Source organism: Oncorhynchus gorbuscha, linkage group LG11 (assembly GCF_021184085.1).
Source record: "Oncorhynchus gorbuscha isolate QuinsamMale2020 ecotype Even-year linkage group LG11, OgorEven_v1.0, whole genome shotgun sequence".
In the NCBI taxonomy this organism is placed as follows: Eukaryota; Metazoa; Chordata; class Actinopteri; order Salmoniformes; family Salmonidae; genus Oncorhynchus; species Oncorhynchus gorbuscha.
In genome coordinates, this window is record NC_060183.1 from 59,786,228 (window position 1) to 59,806,495 (window position 20,268).

The 20,268-nt window shown below is 43.2% G+C and overlaps 1 protein-coding gene across 1 annotated transcript in view; it reads right to left on the reverse strand.

Annotated features, from left to right (window-relative positions):
- Positions 1–20,268, reverse strand: part of LOC124047691 (whirlin-like) — a 150,594-nt gene that overhangs the window by 47,866 nt on the left and 82,460 nt on the right. Inside the window, exons 4-5 of the mRNA XM_046367999.1 lie at positions 8,422–8,630; positions 7,548–7,578 (exon numbers count right to left, since the gene is read on the reverse strand). Of these exons, the coding sequence (XP_046223955.1) occupies positions 7,548–7,578; positions 8,422–8,630 (240 nt within the window). The remainder of the gene's footprint in view (positions 1–7,547; positions 7,579–8,421; positions 8,631–20,268) is intronic.

Consider the following 20,268-nt stretch of genomic DNA (forward strand, 5'->3'; position numbering starts at 1 on the left):
TTTAACTAACCATCTAACCCTAACCTGTACCCTTGCCCTAAACCACACACACGCACACACGCACACACACACACACACACACACACACACACACACACACACACACACACACACACACACACACACACACACACACACACACACACACACACACACACACACACACACACACACACACACACACACACACACACACACACACACACACACACACACACACACACACACACACACACACACACACACACACACACACGCACAAACACAATTTGGGGCTAAAGACACATAGTTCTCTACAAAGATAGCTGTACAAGAGCTCTACAAAGTGAGATGACTGACTTTGCACACTCAAGGATTGTGTCATGCTTTGTCAGTGTAGACACAGTAACACCTTTTTGGAAGTCTACCCAATGCCCCGCTCCTCTACATCTCCCTGTGGACCCAAAGACACGACCTAGCTATGTCAATGGCGAGGAGCAGCACTTCAAGAGATGTGTAAACGATGGTGATCTCTACCTGTCTCTTCCTCCCTCTTCTTTCCTTGCTGTCCTTCTTTTTGGCATATTTTGTCTCTCCCAACTCTCCACCTGTCTCCTTTCCTTCTAAAAAAAACCTTCCGCTGCACTGAAGACAGGGCCAAAGTCAAAACCAAAGACAAAATGAGCATCAGTGAGAGAAGACCTTGTAACTAAAGACTCTCTCTACAGTACAAGCATACTGGGACATCATCTTCAGATAAAGCAATGTGGGCTAGGTCTACATGAGGGTGCTAATTTAAAAAGCTCACAAGAGCTCTGACCGATACATAAAGCTTATCAAAGAACAGTTATACTATCAAGAGCAGTGTTTAAAAAAAATGTATTTCACCTTTATTTAACCAGGTAGGCCAGTTGAGAACAAGTTCTCATATAAAACTGCGACCTGGCCAAGATAAAGCAAAGCAGTGCGACAAAAAACAACAACACAGAGTTACTTACATGTGGGATAAACAAACATACAGTCAATAACACAATAGGAAATTCTATATACAGTGTGTGCAAATGGGGTAAGGCAATAAATAGGCCAAAGTAGCAAAGTAATTACAATTTAGCAAAATAACATTGGGGTGATAGACGTGCAGATGATGATGTGCAAGTAGAAATACTGGTGTGCAAAAGAGCAAAAAAAAGTAAACAAAAACAATATGAGGATGAGGTAGGTAGTTGGATGGGCTATTTACAGATGGGCTATTTACAGATGGGCAGTGTACAGCTGCAGTGATCAGTAAGCTGCTCTGATAGCTGATGATTAAAGTTAGTGAGGAAGATATAAGTCTCCAACTTCAGTGATTTTTGCAATCCGTTCCAGTCATTGGCAGCAGAGAACTGGAAGGAAAGGAGGTGTTGGCTCTGGGGATGACCAGTGAGATATACCTGCTGGAGCGCGTGCTACGGTGGGTGTTGCTATGCTGACCAGTGAGCTGAGATAAGTCGGAGCTTTACCGAGCAATGACTTATAGATGACCTGGAGCCAGTGGGTTTGGCGATTAATATGTGGCAAGGGCCAGCCGACGAGAGCATACAGGTCGCAGTGGTGGGTGGTACATGGGGCTTTGGTGACAAAAAGGATGGCACTGTGATCAAAACGGATGGCACTAGGGTGGCAGGGTAGCCTAGTGGTTAGAGCGTTAGACTAGTCACCGGAAGTTTGCAAGTTCAAATCCCTGAGCTGATAAGGTACAAATCTGTCATTCTGCCCTGAACAGGCAGTTAACCCACTGTTCCTCGGGCGTCATTGAAAATAAGAATTTGTTCTTTAACTGACTTGCCTAGTTAAATAAAGGTAATATAAAATAAGTAAAACTGCTCCAGTTTGCTGAGTAGAGTGTTGGAGCCTATTTTGTAAATGACATCGCCGAATTCGAGGATCAGTAGGATAGTCAGTTTTACGAGGGTATGTTTGGCAGCGTGAGTGAAGGAGGGTTTGTTGCGCAATAGGAAGCCAATTCTATATTTAATTTTGGATTGGAGATGCTTAATATGAGTCTGCCAGGACAGTTTACAGTCTAGCCAGACACCTAGGTATTTGTAATTGTAATCAGAACCGTCCAGAGTAGTGATGCTAGTTGGGTGGGCGGGTGCGGGCAGCGATTGGGTGAAGAGCATGCATTTAGTTTTACAAGCATTTAAGAGCAGTTGGAGGTCATGGAAGGAGTGTTGTATGGCATTGAAGCTCGTTTGGGGGTTTGTTAACACAGTGTCAAAAGAAGGGCCAGATGTATACAGAATGGTATTATCTGCATAGAGGTGGATCAAGGAATCACCCGCAGCAAGAGCGACATCATTGAGATATACGAAGAAAATAGTCTGCCCGAGAATTGAACCCTGTGGTACACCCATAGAGACTGCCAGAGGTCTGGACAAGGCAGACCTCAGGCAAGGCAGTTATTTCAGTCATTTGAGAAATCAAAGCTGTTGAGTCTGCCGATAAGAATACGGTGATAAACAGAGTCAGAAGCCTTGGCCAGATCGATGAAGACGGCTGCACAGTGCTGTCTTTTATTGATGATGGTTATGATACCGTTTAGACCTTGGGCATGGCTGAGGTGCACCCGTTACCAGCTCAGAAGCCGGATTGCACAGCGGTGAAGGAACGGTGGGATTCGAAATGGTCAGTGATCTTTGTTATCTTGGCATTCAAAGACTTTAGAAAGGCAGAGCAGGATGGATATAGGTCTGTAACAGTTTGGGTCTAGAGTGTCACCCCCTTTGAAGAGGGGGATAACCGCGGCAGCTTTCCAATCTTTAGGAATCTCGGACCATACGAAAGAGAGGTTGAACAGATGAGTAATATGGGTTGCAACAACGGATAGTTTTAGAAAGAGAGGGTCCAGATTATCTAGCCCAGCTAATTTGTACGGGTCCAGGTTTTGCAGCTCTTTCAGAACATCAGCTATCTGGATTTGGGTGAAGGAGAAGCTGGGGAGGCTTTGGCAAGTAGCTGTGGGGGGTGCAGAGCTGTTGGTCAGGGTTGGGGTAGCCAGGAGGAAATTCTCGATTATCGTGGATTTATCGGTGGTGACAGTGTTTCCTAGCCTCAGTGCAGTGGGCAGCTGGGAGGTGCTGCTCTTATTCTTCATGGGCTTTACAGTGTCCCAGAACTTTTTGGAGTTAGAGCAACCAGATGCAAATGTCTGTTTGAAAAAGCTAGCCTTTTCTTTACAAACTAGCAGTGTGTATTGGTTCCTTACTTCCCTGAAAAGTCGCATATCACAGGGACTATTCGATGCCAGTGCAGTACGCCACAGGATGTTTTTGTGCTGGTCGAAGGCAGTCAGATCTGGAGTGAACCAAGGGCTATATCTGTTCTTAGTTCTTTTTGAAAGGGGCATGCTTATTTAATATGGTGAGGAAATTACTTTTAAAGAACAACCAGGCATCCTCTACTGACGGGATGAGGTCAATATCCTTCCAGGATACCCGGGCCAGGTCAATTAGAAAGGCCTGCTTGCAGAAGTGTATTAGGGAGTGTTTGACAGTGATGAGGGGTGGTCATTTGACCGCAGACCCATAACAGATGCAGGCAATGAGGCAGTGATTGCTGAGATCCTGATTGAAAAGAGCAGAGGTGTATTTGGAGGGCAAGTTGGTCAGGATAATATCTATGAGGGTGCCCATGTTTACGGATTTAGGGTTGTACCTGGTGGGTTCCTTGATAATTTGTGTGAGATTGAGGGCATCTAGTTTAGATTGTAGGACGGCCAGGGTGTTAAGCATATCCCAGTTTAGGTCACCTAACAGAACAAACTCTGAAGATAGATGGGGGGCAATCAATTCACATATGGTGTCCAGGGCACAGCTGGGGGCTGAGGGGGGTCTGTAAGAAGTGGCAACAGAGAGAGACTTATTTCTGGAGAGATTCATTTTTAAAATTAGAAGCTCGAACTGTGCGGGGATAGACCTAGGAAGTATGACAGAACTTTGCAGGCTATCTCTGCAGTAGATTGCAACTCCTCCCCCTTTGGCAGTTCTATCTTGACGAAAAATGTTGTAGTTGGGGATGGAAATTTCAGATTTTTTGGTGGCCTTCCTAAAACAGGATTCAGACACGGTAAGGACATCAGGGTTGGTGGAGTGTGCTAAAGCAGTGAGTAAAACAAACTTAGGGAGGAGGCTTCTGATGTTAACATGCATGAAACCAAGGCTTTTGCAGAAGTCAACAGAAGTCAACAGAAGTCAACAAATGAGAGTGCCTGGGGACACACAGGGCCTGGGTTAACCTCTACATCACCCGATGCACAGAGGAGGAATAGGATGAGGAACTATCAGAACTGGTCATCTCGTATGTTGGGAACAGAGAATAAAAGGAGCAGATTTCTGTGCGTGGTAGGAAAGATTTCGGTCATAATGTACAGACAATGGGTATGGTAGGGTGCAGGTACAGTGGAGGTAAACCTAGGCATTGAGTGACGATAAGAGAGGTTGCATCTCTGGAGGCACTAGTTATGCTAGGCGAGGACACCGCATGTGTGGGAGGTGGGACAAAATAACTATCTAAGGCATGTTTTGTTGGGACTAGGGGCACCGCAGTCAAATAAAACAATGATAACTACCCTAAACAACAGTATACAAGGCATTTCGACGTTAGAGAGAGACATTAAGCGAGGCAGAAAGCAATCATAGGTGTTGATTGGGAGAGCTAGCTAAGACAACAATGGGTCGACAACAACAGCTAAACAGCTAAGAAAACAACAACAGGTAAAAAGGCGATGAATGGGCAGAGAGGGTCAGTTAACTACATACAGGGCCTGAGTTCAAGGCTGGGGCTGACAGATAAACAAAATAAACAAAATGGAGTATTGTGATTAATGAACAGTGCAGCAGGCATCAGCTATGTAGCAAAGTGATCATAGGGTCGAGTGAACAGCAATAGGTGAAACAGGGAAGCCGTTAGATAGTCGTTACTACGCTAGCTGGGAGTTGCGCCTGGCTTGAGGCTAACTGGTGCTAGCTTTGGGACAAGGGCGTCACCGTCGGCAGACCAGTCGTGATGGATCGGCGGGGCTCCGTGTCGACAAAGGGTCCAGGCAAAAGAGGTGTTGTTGCTGGCGTAAGTTTAAGTTGGTTTCCTAGCAGGGATATGCGCCTGGCTTGAGGCTAACTGGTGCTAGCTTCGGGACAAGGGCGTTAGTCACTATAGCCACTCCAGTGCGTCGGGTGCAAAGGTCCAGAGCTTATGGCAGGAATCCGGTGATGTAGTGGCTTCTAGTCGTGTTAGGGAAGAGTCCGGGAGGCATCAGCTGTGTTGCTAAGTGATCATAGGGTCCACTGAGCAAGCCGGGAGATGGGCCTGGCTCAAGGCTAGCTTCGAGGCTGGGCCACTCGGTAGCAGCTAGCTCGCTGCGATGATCCAGAGTAATGGTCCAGAGCTTACGGCAGGAATCCGGTGATGTAGTGGAGAAAAGCAGTCCAATATGCTCAGGGTTGATATCGCGCTGTGCAGACTGGCAGGTATTATCCAGGCTAAAAGAGGCTGGTGTCTGAGCTAAAGGTAAAGGCCGCTAGCAGTGGCTAACCATGACTAAATAGCTAGTAGCTAATTAGCTGGTTAGCTGCTGATAGCTAGCTTCTGATAGGGGTTCTAGCTATAAGGTCTAAAAATAGCAGATCCTTATCACATTGGGTGAGGCGTGTTGCCGGAAGGTATATTTAATTTAAAAATGGGAAAAGATATTTAAATACATTTAAATATATACAACAACAAAAAATAACAAAAAAAGAACATTTACACGGGACAACAACAAACATGTCCGCATTGGCTACGCTATCTTGTGCGGGTTCCTTCTTTTTTTCTCAAGTGGGTGAAGTAAAATACCCTCATTTTTCTTCATGATGACCACAAAATGGGGTATAATATATTATAAAATGGGTAGTTTGGGTCCTGGATACTGATTGGCTGAAAGGTGTGGTATCAGACATTCAGACATCAGACATTATAAACTTGTTGGTTCGAGCCCTGAATGCTGATTGGCTGACAGCCGTGGTATATCAGACCGTATACCGCAAGTATGACAAAACATCTATTTATACTGCTCTAATTATGCTGGTAACCAGTTTATCATAGCAATAAGGCACCTCAGGGGTTTCTGGTATATGGCCGAAATACCACGGCTAAGGCCTGTATCCAGGAACTCTGCGTTGCATCGTGCTTAAGAACAGCCCTTAGCCGTGGTATGTTGGCCATATACCACACCCCCAGGCCTTATTGCTTACATTTAACACAGGTATGATGCAAAAATGCTTGTTTACTGTTCTATTAGTGTTAAACACCAGTTTATAATGGAAATAAAGCACCTCAGGGGTTTGTGATCTAAGGCTAATATATCACGGCTAATGGATGTACTGTATCTAGGCTGTACTCCGCTTTGCGTTGTGTCTAAGAACAGTCGTTAGCCATTGTATATTGACCAATGTACCGCACCCCCCCAGGCCTTATTGCTTAAATATGAGTTTATATTACAAGTAAAAGTACAATCTCTGCATGTTCCTGTAAAGTTTAACTCAGGTCCAGGGCATTGTGTGTGGTTTACTGACGTTGACAAGTATCCACAAGATGCAGTTAAGGCCTTGCACCAGAGCTATGTAAAGTTCAGCTCCATCTCCTCAGGCCAAGTTCTCTGTAATTGTCAATAACAGCAAACCAAACAGCATGAGTCCTGTGGGACAGTATTTTGTTCTGACCTAAGCCTGGCCTCTCGCCCTGCTGATGCCCTCACACCCAATAACACCGGTGGCGACCGCATGACATGGACGAAATGCCAGCGTCCCTCTGCTTCTCTACATGCTGGCATGATGCAGCGCTGTCACAGATGTGGATACAGATGACGAGTTGCAGAGAGCAGATATGATCACAGCACATACAAATGCAAATAGAGACATACACACACAGTCTTTTACAGCTAACCTTGTGGGGACACACAATTCAGTCCCATTTAAAATCCTATTTTCCCTAACCCTAAACCTAACCCTAACCCATACTCTTACACTAACCTTAACCCATACGCTAACCTGTTAGGGATCCCAAGTAGCGCAACGGTCTAAGGCATTGCATCACGTGCTAGAGGCGTCCCTACAGACACAGGTTCGATCTCAGGCTGTATCACAACCGGCCATGATCGGGAGTCCCATAGGGTGGCACACAATTGGCCCAGCGTCGTCCGGGTTAGGGGAGGGTTTGGCAGGAGTAGGCCATCATTGTAAGTAAGAATTAGTTCTTAACTAGTTAAATAAAAGTTAAATAACCTGAACCCTAAAACTAACCCTAGCTCTTAACCATGACACTTAACGTAATTCTAATTCTAACATTAACCCTAAACCACCTCGAAATAGCATTTTACCTTGTGGGGACTAACAAAATGTCCCCAGTTGGTCAAATTTTTGTTCATTTACTATTCTTGTGGGGACTTCTGGCCACCATGAGAATAGTTAAACATGTCCACTGGCAGGCCAGGACACACCTATAAGACTGATGATGTCATAGACAGATCTCTGTGTGGAGGATGGCCTTACCCTTCCCGATGCTCCTTGGTCCATGGACAAGCTGCAGGATAAACAGATAAACAGAACATATTATTACACTGTCCTCATGACAGCTCCCTCCAGACACACACGTATCACTGGTAGCATGTTGTCATTACCTCTCCGCTCTGGCAATATGTGGACACACACACACAAGCAGGCAGACCGCCAGATATTAGAGTGATGTACTGTCCTGGTATAAAAACAGCTACGTTGCAGTTATTTTTTTCTCTCTGTGGTGTGTGACCAGCTCTCCAAAGCTCTCTTAATCAGGCGTACTGCATTACAGCTAATGGCACTGAGCTGGAGCAGAACACCACACTCACGTATCTCACTGCCCCGGAGTGACACTAAATAAACTGGCACGCCTGGAAAAGCATTTGAAATGGAAATGTATGGAAGCCTTGTATGTGGGTCATTCATCTAATCAACTGCACACATGCATACAGATTACATCTACAGAGCAGACAGAACAGATGAAGAAGTATCTATCCTCACAATGGGGAGAAGGCCAATATCTCTGTCTTTATGAGAGTAATTCTAGCTTCTCGTAGCAATCTAAGCAGCCAACAAACATAATTACTGATTCAAAGCATGTCGTTGGAGTCAGTAAAGGGAGAGGTGTGGTAAAATCAAAGATGCCCTCTTGAAATGACACATTAAATCAGGCGCAAATTCAATTACCGAGCTTTACTTTTAAACACCATCACCATCTCCCTCACCATCTCCCACCCCTCCCTCACCATCTCTCACCCCTCCCTCATCCTCAACCCACCCCCTCCCTCATCACCTCCCTCATCCCAAACCTCACTCTCCCTCACCCTCTCCCACCCCTTCCCTCTCCCTCCCCCTCTCTCTCTCTTACCCAGCCACACTGCCGCTGGCAGAGCTCTCAGCGATTTGGGAGCTGGCAATCCACTTGGTCTCCCCCACTACTGTCCTGGCATGTGGCAAGCGCCCCACGTCCTTCACAGTCATTATCAGGTGGCGCGATGACTTGAGCACGCGCACCGCCTCGTCGTGGGGGATACCCAGGAAGCTGCACCCGTTCACCTCCAGGATCTGGTCGCCCACCTGGGGTGCGGGGAGGGCACAGAGAGGAAGGAATGGTGGGCGGATTGGCATGGGCATGGGCAGACACTGGGTCACAGTACATAAGTGAAAGGTCACACAGTAGGGGCCAGAGAGGTAGAGATGAGGTAGAGTACAGACGAGAGTGAAAGTAAAAAACACAGTTGAGGTTAGATTGGTAGATTGATCCGTGCTGAGTTCTAGTGGGAGGTAGATCCTGTTTAGATGTGAGGTCACAGGGTCAGAGGTATTTCTTACTCCTGGTAAGACTGAGAGGTACTCCCTCTATTGAGAGGGCTTCTAGACGCTAATGCAGACAACTCTGTCTATGGATGTGTATCTCCATCTGTAGGGCTCCATAACCATAACCCTAGATCTTTCTGCACTCCCCTTGTGGACTCTTACAGTATCTTACCTCGGACCTTAGCAATATGGATCACTTGGCTGACCTCTGATCATCTACAATAATATTATGTGTTAACTGATATAGCACTGTGAACTGTATAGATAAATCACATATGCAGCAGCTAGTGACAGACTACATTAAAACAGAGATCAGACAGACTGGCCTTTCAGGGATGGCTAACACTGACCTTTATAAAGTTAGCTAGCTGCAACAAGACCAGGGCCTGTATTCATTAAATGTATCACTAACACAGAGAGGCTGCTGCCTACATACAGACTTGAAAGAATTGGCAACTCTAATAAATGGATCACTAGTCACTTAATACAGTGCCTTGCGAAAGTATTCGGCCCTCTTGAACTTTGTGACCTTTTGCCACATTTCAGGCTTCAAACATAAAGATATAAAACTGTATTTTTTTGTGAAGAATCAACAACAAGTGGGACACAATCATGAAGTGGAACGACATTTATTGGATATTTCAAAAATTTTAAACAAATCAAAAACTAAAAATTGGGCTGCAAAATTATTCAGCCCCTTTACTTTCAGTGCAGCAAACTCTCTCCAGGAGTTCAGTGAGGATCTCTGAATGATCCAATGTTGACCTAAATGACTAATGATGATAAATACAATCCACCTGTGTGTAATCAAGTCTCCGTATAAATGCACCTGCACTGTGATAGTCTCAGAGGTCCGTTAAAGCGCAGAGAGCATCATGAAGAACAAGGAACACACCAGGCAGGTCCGAGATACTGTTGTGAAGAATTTTAAAGCCGGAGTTGGATACAAAAACATTTTCCAAGCTTTAAACATCCCAAGGAGCACTGTGCAAGCGATAATATTGAAATGGAAGGAGTATCAGACCACTGCAAATCTACCAAGACCTGGCCGATCAGAGATGCAGCCAAGAGGCCCATGATCACTCTAGATGAACTGCAGAGATCTACAGCTGAGGTGGGAGACTCTGTCAATTGGACAACAATCAGTTGTATATTGCACAAATCTGGCCTTTATGGAAGAGTGGCAAGAAGAAAGCCATTTCTTAAAGACATCCATAAAAAGTGTTGTTTAAAGTTTGCCACAAGCCACCTGGGAGACACACCAAACATGTGGAAGAAGGTGCTCTGGTCAGATGAAACCAAAATGGAACTTCTTGGCAACAATGCAAAACGTTATGTTTGGCGTAAAAGCAACACAGCTCATCACCCTGAACACACCATACCCACTGTCAAACATGGTGGTGGCAGCATCATGGTTTGGGCCTGCTTTTCTTCAGCAGGGACAGGGAAGATGGTTAAAATTGATGGGAAGATGGATGGAGCCAAATACAGGACCATTCTGGAAGAAAACCTGAAAAGACCTGAGACTGGGATGGAGATTTGTCTTCCAACAAGACAATGATCCAAAACATAAAGCAAAATCTACAATGGAATGGTTCAAAAATAAACATATCCAGGTGTTAGAATGGCCAAGTCAAAGTCCAGACCTGAATCCAATCGAGAATCAGTGGAAAGAACTGAAAACTGCTGTTCACAAATGCTCTCCATCCAACCTCACTGAGCTCGAGCTGTTTTGCAAGGAGGAATGGGAACAAAATGTCAGTCTCTCGATGTGCAAAACTGATAGAGACATTACCCCAAGCGACTTACAGCTGTAATCGCAGCAAAAGGTGGCGCTACAAAGTATTAACTTAAGGGGGCTGAATAATTTTGCACGCCCAATTTTTCAGTTTTTCATTTGTTAAAAAAGTTTGAAATATCCAATAAATGTCATTCCACTTCATGATTGTGTCCCACTTGTTGTTGAATCTTCACAAAAAAAATACAGTTTTATATCTTTATGTTTGAAGCCTGAAATGTGGCAAAAGGTCGCAAAGTTCAAGGGGACCGAATACTTTCGCAAGGCACTGTAAATGCCACTTTAATAATGATGTTTACATATTTGTATTACTCCCACATACTGTATTTTATACCTTGTATTGAATCTTGCCTATGCCGCTTGGTCACTGCTCATCCATATATTTATGTGTCACACCCTGATCTGTTTCACCTGCCTTTGTGATTGTCTTCACCCCCCTCCAGGTGTCGCCCATCTTCCCATTTATCCCCTGTGTATTTATATCTGTGTTCTCTGTTTGTCTGTTGCCAGTTTGTTTTGTTCATTCAGACCGACCAGCGTTTTCCCCCTTGCTCCTGTCCTGTCTATAGTGCCTGTTTCCTAGTTTTCCCAGTTTTGACCTTCCTGCTTAACCTGACCCTGAGCCTGCCTGCCATCCTGTACCTTTACATGCCCGTGTTCGATTTAATAAACCTTTGTTACTTCGACATTGTCTGCACCTGGGTCTTACCTTCAAACCTGAAATTATGTACATATTCTTATTCCATCCCTTTACTATTTGTATGTATTAGGTAGTTGTTGTGGAATTGTTCAATAACTTGTTGATATTGCTGCACTGTCAGAACTAGAAGCACAAGCATTTCGCTACACTCGCAATAACATCTGCTAACCATGTGTATGTGACAAATAACATTTTATTTTATTTGCGAAGGAGTGCTGATCTAGGATCAGTTTAGACTTTTAGAACATAATGCATAAGATTATATGGACAGGGGGACCTGATCCTAGATGGGCACTTCTACTCTGAGATGCTTTATGAATATGGGCCCAGTACTGTTCCTGCCAGAGATTAAGCCAATTTCATCCCCATTCTTTCAAAGCATGTCGTTGGGGTCAATAAATGGAGCGGTGTGGTAAAATCAAAGACTGAAAAATACTGTGATGCCCTCACACATTAAATCAGGCGCTTGTGCACCCCCACACCCCCTCACACCCTCCTTCACCATTAGTTTTGCATTTAGAGTTTAATTTGGTGTTTAGAAATTCATCATTATTTCCAGATGTCAGCTGTTCTCACATGGGTTGTTATATTTTATTTCACTGAGCTTAGTCAACCAAATCGCACCAACAACAACTTCAGTAATCCCTCCAAAGATATTTAGTATAGTCAGTGACTGGTATTGAGGTATTATGGGAGTGAGAGTCCCTTGACATTTGTTCTCTCTATTTCTCTCATACACTCACACGCACACACACCCAGAAGAGTCTCTGATCATGCTGAGTCACCACAGAGGCGCCAACTGACAGTGATGGTGTGCTGCATCTCCTGCTGTTGTCATAAAGTTGGCACTGACGCCATTCCCCCCCATCCCTCCTTCCTTATTATAATTTCATTAGGGGCTTAGAGAAGCTGGCAAAGAAAGTACTGCTACCTCATAGCACATGCGCACGAGTGCATACACATGCACACACACAGATCAATGCGCTGCGTCAAATCCAAGTGTGGGCAAGCCGCCAGGGAGCATCCTGGGTAATTAACCAGCAGCGACGCTGGCTGGACCAATGATAATTATATTTACAAATGAGAGGCCAATCAATGTGGAGATGAATAATAAGCGACTGTGTTTTCTGGAAATTCGACTCAGGCTACAGATGAGTACAACTGGATCGATGAAACACAGCCCATTGTTTTCCCCACACACCTTTCTATCGCAACTCTCACATTGCCATTGATTCCTCATCTCGCTCTATGTCTTCATTGTTCTCTTTCTTTCTCTCTGTCTCACTTTCTCAGCTTGTGTGCCAACACCTTCACAAGAAAGCAACAACTCGAAGCACAACTACAGAAACAGCCTTGGAAGCCAATCAGATCCCAACCAGATCTACAGTTCAGGGGGGAATGGAGCCTGTAAAGCTTTTGGGGTACTGCAGTGGTGGCTATTGGACTGAATGGAAAGGTATCAAACACACACCATTTCTTTATTACATTGTAGCCACTACAATGAAATGTTCCTCCTATATCTCCACCCACCATCCACCACTAGATAACTGTTATATCACAGTGGCTCTCTAACCAATACACAAACAGTATGAACTAAATCAGGATTTTGATGAAGGCATGGCATGTTAGGTGAATCAGATGGGAGAGAGAGTTGAAAGCTGACCAGAGCTGATCTCATAGCTGTAAGAAAAGGTTGAGCTACAATATAAAAAACACACCCAACACAGTGACTCTGTGGGGTTAGAGAGCACATGTCTCAGGTGAGGAAAGCTGAACAGACATCCTATTAGATCCCCTTTTAAGTGTCTTTTTTCCCTACACTGTGTGTATGTCACAAAAGGCACGCTATTCCCTATATAGTGCACTACTTTTGACCAGGGCTGACCATTAGTGCACTATAGAAGCAACAGTGTTGCTTTTGGAGAGCATCCTGTATTTGTTTGATCTGGCCCACTGTCTTGAATGCCATTGACATTACACTGGTTGGGGTGGGTCAGTAATGTACTATGTGGCGAAGGGCAGCGGTATTCAAACATTTTCAGCAGTGACCCAATTTTTTACGCCAGATCTTCTGGGGACGCCACTTTTTCTTGTGACAGCAGCCCACCCCAAACCTTTTGACACAACCTTAACATCTTTACAATTACATTTTTAAATCAACAAATGACCTTCAAAATAAATGTGTAAAAGAAATGTTGGTAAAAAAAACAATATATGTATATATACAGTAAAACTCAGTTTTTGACAATTCCTGACATTTAATCAGAGTAAAAATTCCCTGTCTTAGGTCAGTTAGGATCACCACTTTATTTTAAGAATGTGAAAGGTCAAACTAATAGTAGAGAGAATGATTTATTTCAGCTTTTATTTATTTAATCACATTCCCAGAAGTTTAAGTACACTCAATTAGTATTTGGTAACATTGCCTTTAAATTGTTTAACTTGGGTCAAACGTTTCGGGTAGCCTTCCACAAGCTTCCCACAATAAGTTGGGTGAATTTTGACCCATTCCTCCGGACAAAGCTGGTGTAACTGAGTCAGGTTTGTAGGCCTCCTTGCTCACGTTTTTCATTTCAGCCCACAAATTCTCTATAGTATTGAGGTCAGGGAGTTGTGATGGCCACTCCAATACCTTGACTTTGTTGTCCTTAACCCATTTTGCCACAACTTTGGAAGTATGCTAGGGGTCATTGTCCATTTGGAAGACCCATTTGCGACCAAGCTTGAACTTCCTGACTAATGTCTTGAGATGTTGCTTCAATATATCCGGATAATTTTCCTCCCTCATGATGCCATCTATTTTGTGAAGTGCACTAGTCCCTCCTGCAGCAAAGAACCCTCACAACATGATTCTGCCACCCCCGTCCTTCACGGTTGGGATGGTGTTCTTCGGCTTTGCAGCCTCCCCCTTTTTCCTCCAAACATAACAATGGTCATTATGACCAAACAGTTCTATTTTTGTTTCATCAGACCAGAGGACATTTCACCAAAAAGTATGATCTTTGCCCCCATGTGCAGTTGCAAACCGTAGTCTGGCTTTTTTATGGCAGTTTTGGAGCAGTTGCTTCTTCCTTGCTGAGCAGCCTTTCACGTTATGTCGATATAGGACTCGTTTTACTGTGGATTTGTACCTGCATCTTCACAAGTTCCTTTGCTTCTAAAGCCATGACATAATTTTCTGGAATTTTCCAAGCAGTTTAAAGGCACAGTCAACTTAGTGTATGTAAATGTCTGACCCACTGGAATTGTGATAATCTGTCTGTAAACAATTGTTGGAAAAATGACTTGTGTCATGCACAAAGTAGATGTCCTAACCGACTTGCCCAAACTATAGTTTGTTAACAAGAAATTTGTGAAGTGGTTGAGAAACGGGATTCAATGACTCCAACCGAAGTAAACTTCTGACTTCAACTGTATAATAGACAGGGCCTTCAGAAGGTATTCTTACCTCTTTGATTTATTCTACATTTTATTGTGTTACAGCTTGAATTCAAAAAGGATTAAATACATTATTTTTATCACCCATCTACACACAATACCGCATGAAGCAAATGTATTGAAAATGAAATACCGAAATAACTCATTTACATAAGTGAGTCAATACTTTATCGAAGCACCTTTGCCAGCAATTTCAGTTTTGAGTCTTTCTGGGTCTCTAAGAACATTCCATACCTGGATTGTGCAACATTTGCCAATTATTCTATTCAGAATTCTTCAAGCTCAGTCAAATTGGATGTTGATCATTGCTAAACAACCATTTTCAGGTCTTGCCATAGATTTTCAAGTAGATTTAAGAAGAAAATGTTACTCGTCACTCAGGAACATTCACTGTCTTTTTGGTAAGCAACTCCAGTGTAGATTTGGCTTTGTGTTTTAGGTTGTTGTCCTGCTAAAAAGTGAATTAATCTCCACATCTGTCAGGATTTGGCCAGGGTTGTTCCGGTTTTTGGTCACTAGATGCCCCCATTGTGCCTTTTGACCTTTTGTTTTCCCTTGATCCCCATTATTATTTGCACCTGTGCCTCGTTTCCCCTGATTGTATTTAAACCCTTTGTTTGCCTCAGTTCTTTGCTCTGTGGTTGTATGTTAGCACCCAGCCCTAGTACTCTGTGAACTCTTGTTGATCCCGGTGGACTCGCTTGTGGAATTCTGTTTTTTTGTTCTTGTTTGTTTGTTTTTGAGTATCTTTCGAGGCTTTTTGTGCTTAACCTTCCACCTTGTGGATTTACCTTTTTGTCTTGGAGGATTACCTTTGTTCTTGTGGAATTCCTTTTGAGGTTGTGGAGTTACATGTTTTCCTGAAGAACTTCACTTTTTACTTCATTAAATACACCGTCTCAAGTACTGCTGTGTCTGCCTCATCTTCTGGGTTCTGCCGACTATTCGTGGCTCAGTTGGTTTAGTGACTGTTTCTCACTCCGGAGACCCGGGTTCGTAACTGGGTCCTGACACCGTCTGGTGGAAAGCAGACTGAACTAGGTTTTCCTCTAGGAATTTGACTGTGCTTAGCTCGATTCCATTTTTTAAAATCCTGGCAAACACCCATCCTGAACATGATTTTTGAATGACTACACTACCGGTCCAAAGTTTTAGAACACCTACTCATTCAAGAGTTTATTTAACAGGCACACCTGTTAATTGAAATGCATTTCAGGTGACTACCTCATGATGCTGGTTGAGAGAATGCCAAGAGTGTGCAAAGCTGTCATCAAGGCAAATGGTGGCTATTTGAAGAATCTCAATATAAAATATATTTTGATTTGTGTAACACTTTTTGGGTTAGTTCAATACTCCATGTGTTATTTCATAGTGTCGATGTCTTCAGTATTATTCTACAATGTAGAACATAGTAAAAATAAAGAAAAACCCTTGAATGAGTAGGTGTTCTAAAACTTTAGTAGATGGGTAAAAATGAATTAGAAGACATTGAATATCCCTTTGAGCATGGTGAATTTATTAATTACACTTTGGATGGTGTATCAATACACTCAGTCACTACAAAGATAAAGTTACTGGGGAGGAAGGAACATTTCCCCTTGAGGCCAATGGTGGCTTTAAAACAGTTAGAGTTTAATGGCTTTGATAGGGGCAAACTGAGGATGGATCAACAACATTGTAGTTAGTCCACAATACTTACCTAAATTACAAAGTGAAAAGAAGGAAGCCTGTACAGAATATAACATATTCCAAAACATGCATCCTGTTTGCAACAAGGCAATAAAGTAATTCTGCAAAAAATGTGGTCAGGCAATTACCTTTTTGTCCTGAATACAAAGTGTTATGTTTGGAGAAAATCCAATCCAATACGTTACTGAGTACCACTTTCCATATTTTTAAGCATAGTGGTAACTGCATCATGTTATGGGTATGTTTATAATCGTTAAGCAGTATTATTACAAACGGAGTGAGTCCATGCAACTTATTATGTGACACATTTTTACTGCTGAACTTGCCATTGACTCAAGATATTTCAGCTTTTCATTGTGTATTAATTTATAAATATTGGAAAAACATAATTGCACTTTGACATTATGGGGTATTGTGTGTAGGCCAGTGACAGAAAATCTCAATTTAATCCATTTTAAATTCAAGTTGTAAATTACAACAAAATGTGGAAAAAGTCAAGGGGTGTGAATATTTTCTGAAGGCATGGTAAATTTAACATTTTGGCAAGCCCACTGTAGTTCCGGTGTCGCGAATTCCGCAGAAGTCGGCCCTCTCCCTGTTCGGGCGGCATTTGGCGGTCGACGTCACCTGCTTTCTAGCCATCGCCGCTCCATTTTTCATTTATCCATTTGTTTTGTCTTGTCCCCTGCACACCTGGTTTTCATTCCCCAATCACACTACATGTATTTATTTCTCTGTTCCCCCTCATATCTTTGTGTGAGATTGTTTTGTGTTATGTGTCTGTGTTGAAGCGCTTTATTATTATTTATTCTGTGTTTTATTTCACAGGCTATGTTATTGTGTTTATACTATATTATTGTGACTGTTTGCGCGTTTGCACTTTTGCATTGGCTGGAGGTTTTTACACAGTGCGTCCGTCTGTTGGTTTATCCTGCCTCAATAAAGTGTGCGCCTGTTCAGAACTCTCTGTTCTCTGGTACCTGACACCGCTCCCAGTACGCACGCCATTGACATCCGGGTCATGACCCCGACTTTGAATACCACTGGTGTAAGGCGAAGATTGCTTTACTGTGAGATGGGAGAAGGGGATGAGGAGATGTGAGATGAAATGATCCCAAGACAGTGATCCCTATACAGTCAGACACGCTCTATTCCCATCTTTTGGATTGAAGTGTCTTCACTTCATTGTGCCTCTCTGGGCCTCAGTGTTGCGGTCTTTTTTCGGTATCAACTCGCTCTTTTTATGTCTCTTTTACTGTATCTCTCTCTCTCATTGCCTTCATCTGTTTCTCCCTCTCTATCTCCTTCTCTCATCCCTCTACAGTACAGTAGAAGGGTCCAGGCTGTGACAGAGAAGTGTTTGGCATTTGGCCACCCACCTCTGTTCCTCTACACTCGGACAGCCGTGACATTTCGCTCTCGTCTGTTCTCCACTGAAGGGAAAAGAAGAATAGGGAAAAGATTAGATATAGACTGGCGCCGTGCCCATTTGTCCAACTCTGCTCTATGAAATGCAGCATTTGTCTTTTAAAACAGGATTCCCTAAGTGAAGAAAGGCAGCATTTGTCTTTTAAAACAGGATTCCCTAAGTGAAGGAAGGCAGCAGGGGGGTTGGGGAAATAGGGAGGTGTATGTCTGTTCCAAAAAGAGAGAGAGAGGGATGCCTAGATTGTGCCAGAAAAGACAACTGAGATGTCAGACTTTTACTGGATGGTGTTAAACTTTTATAAAGTCTCTCTCTCTCTCTCTCTATCTCTCTGTGTCTCTCTCTCTCTCTCACTCTCTCTGACACCACTCTCCTCCCTCTATCTTCTGTCCCTCCTCATTATAATTCCATTTGAGGGCTCAGTAGTGCTGAGCGATTACAGCTTTTTGAAGTATTACAAAATAATCACGTTTTTCGATTTCAGGTTTTTATAAAATATATTTACATTAAATGCACTATGCATTATGTGATTTGAATTATTTCCATGATAGTAGTGACTGCTCATTACTGCTTATCACTAGATTACCTTAATTTATTCACATTACTTTACTTTAATACACTATTTCAGTTATTGTGTATGTTACATTTGTTTTACGCCTATATAGAGCTACTGCCTATGCTGTCTGACAAAATCACTATTTTAGTCATTCATTAAGTGCTTTGAGAGGCTGATTATGGCATGCCTATATCTCCATGCCATAAGACTACTAAATGGCTAACAAAATGGTTACAGGACTATCTGAAAGTAAAGAAGGCATACTTTTATGGCTGCTGAATACCAATTATCAATCGTTGACCATGTATTTTCAGGTAGATACCTCACGAAGCAACTGCTCTCTATCCCTCTCGATCGCGCGTTCTTCTGCCCTCTTGTCTCGGTCTCAGAATGGACAAATAGGTGTGCTTTGGATTATGGTAATTGTAGTTAATTACTATGTTTTCTGAGCTAAATTATGTAGAATATTGGCCTGTTGGAAACTACAACTCCTTACTACATCGCACAGTTCGGGCTTGATCTGATTTATCTGTAGAGATTTATCAGTCAATTAGATGTTTAAAAAACGGAAAATAACTAACAAATTTCTGTTAAGTATTCAGCACTAGGGCTCAGAGAAGCTGGCATGGGAAGTAAGTACGGCTTCACACACACACACACACACACACACACACACACACACACACACACACACACACACACACACACACACACACACACACACACACACACACACACACACACACACACACACACACACACACACACACACACACACACACACACACACAATGTGTTGAGTTTGATCAGAGCGTGGCCAAGCCGTCAGGGAGCATCCTGAGTAATTAACCAGCAGCGACGCTGGACCAATGACAATGTTATTTACAAACGAGAGGCTAAGTTTCAATGTCACAAACACAAGTACAGTGAAATGCCTTTCTGGCGAGCTCTAACCTCAACAATGCAGTAATCAATAACAATGTAATACTAAAAATAACAAGGTAGAACAAAAACACACAAGATATAAAAATAAGAACAACACAAAGTAAGTGGGCATACTATATACAGGGTCAGTTCCAGTACCATATATATATAATGTGCCGGAATACTGGATCGATAGAGGTAGATATGTACAGGGGTAAGGTGACTAGGCGACAGGATATGATAAACAGAGTAATAGCAGCGTATCTGATGATTGTATGTGAGTGGGTGTGTGTAGAGTTAGTATACATTTATGTGCATATGTGTGTGTGATAAAGTGATGTGATGGAGTGTTTGTGTGTTGGAGTGTCAGTGTGCATAATGTGAAGGGCCCTGTAAGTGTGCCTAGAGACAGTGAAAAAATAACAATAAAATACAAAGGTCAACTCAGATAGTGGTGTAAAGATTGCCGCCATTAGACTCTGGAGCAGTGGAAATGCGTTCTTTGGAGTGATGACTCAAGCATCGCCAACTGGCAATCTAAGGGACAAATCGGGGTTTGGTTAATGTCAGGGGAATGCTATTTAACCCGATGCATAGTGGCAGCTGTAAAATTTGGTGGAGGAGGAATAATGTCTGAGGCTGTATTTCATGATTTGGCCTGGGACCCTTAGCCTTCCCAGAAGAGTGGATGCTGTTATAGCAGCAAAGGAGGGACCAACTCCATATTAATGCCCATGATTTTGGAATGAGATTGTCAAACAGCTCCTGACTCTCCACCAAGGTCGGCGCAGCGTGACGGACTATGCCATCCAGTTCCGCACGGTGGCAGCAGCGAGTGGCTGGAACAACGAGGCGCTCATGGTGTGC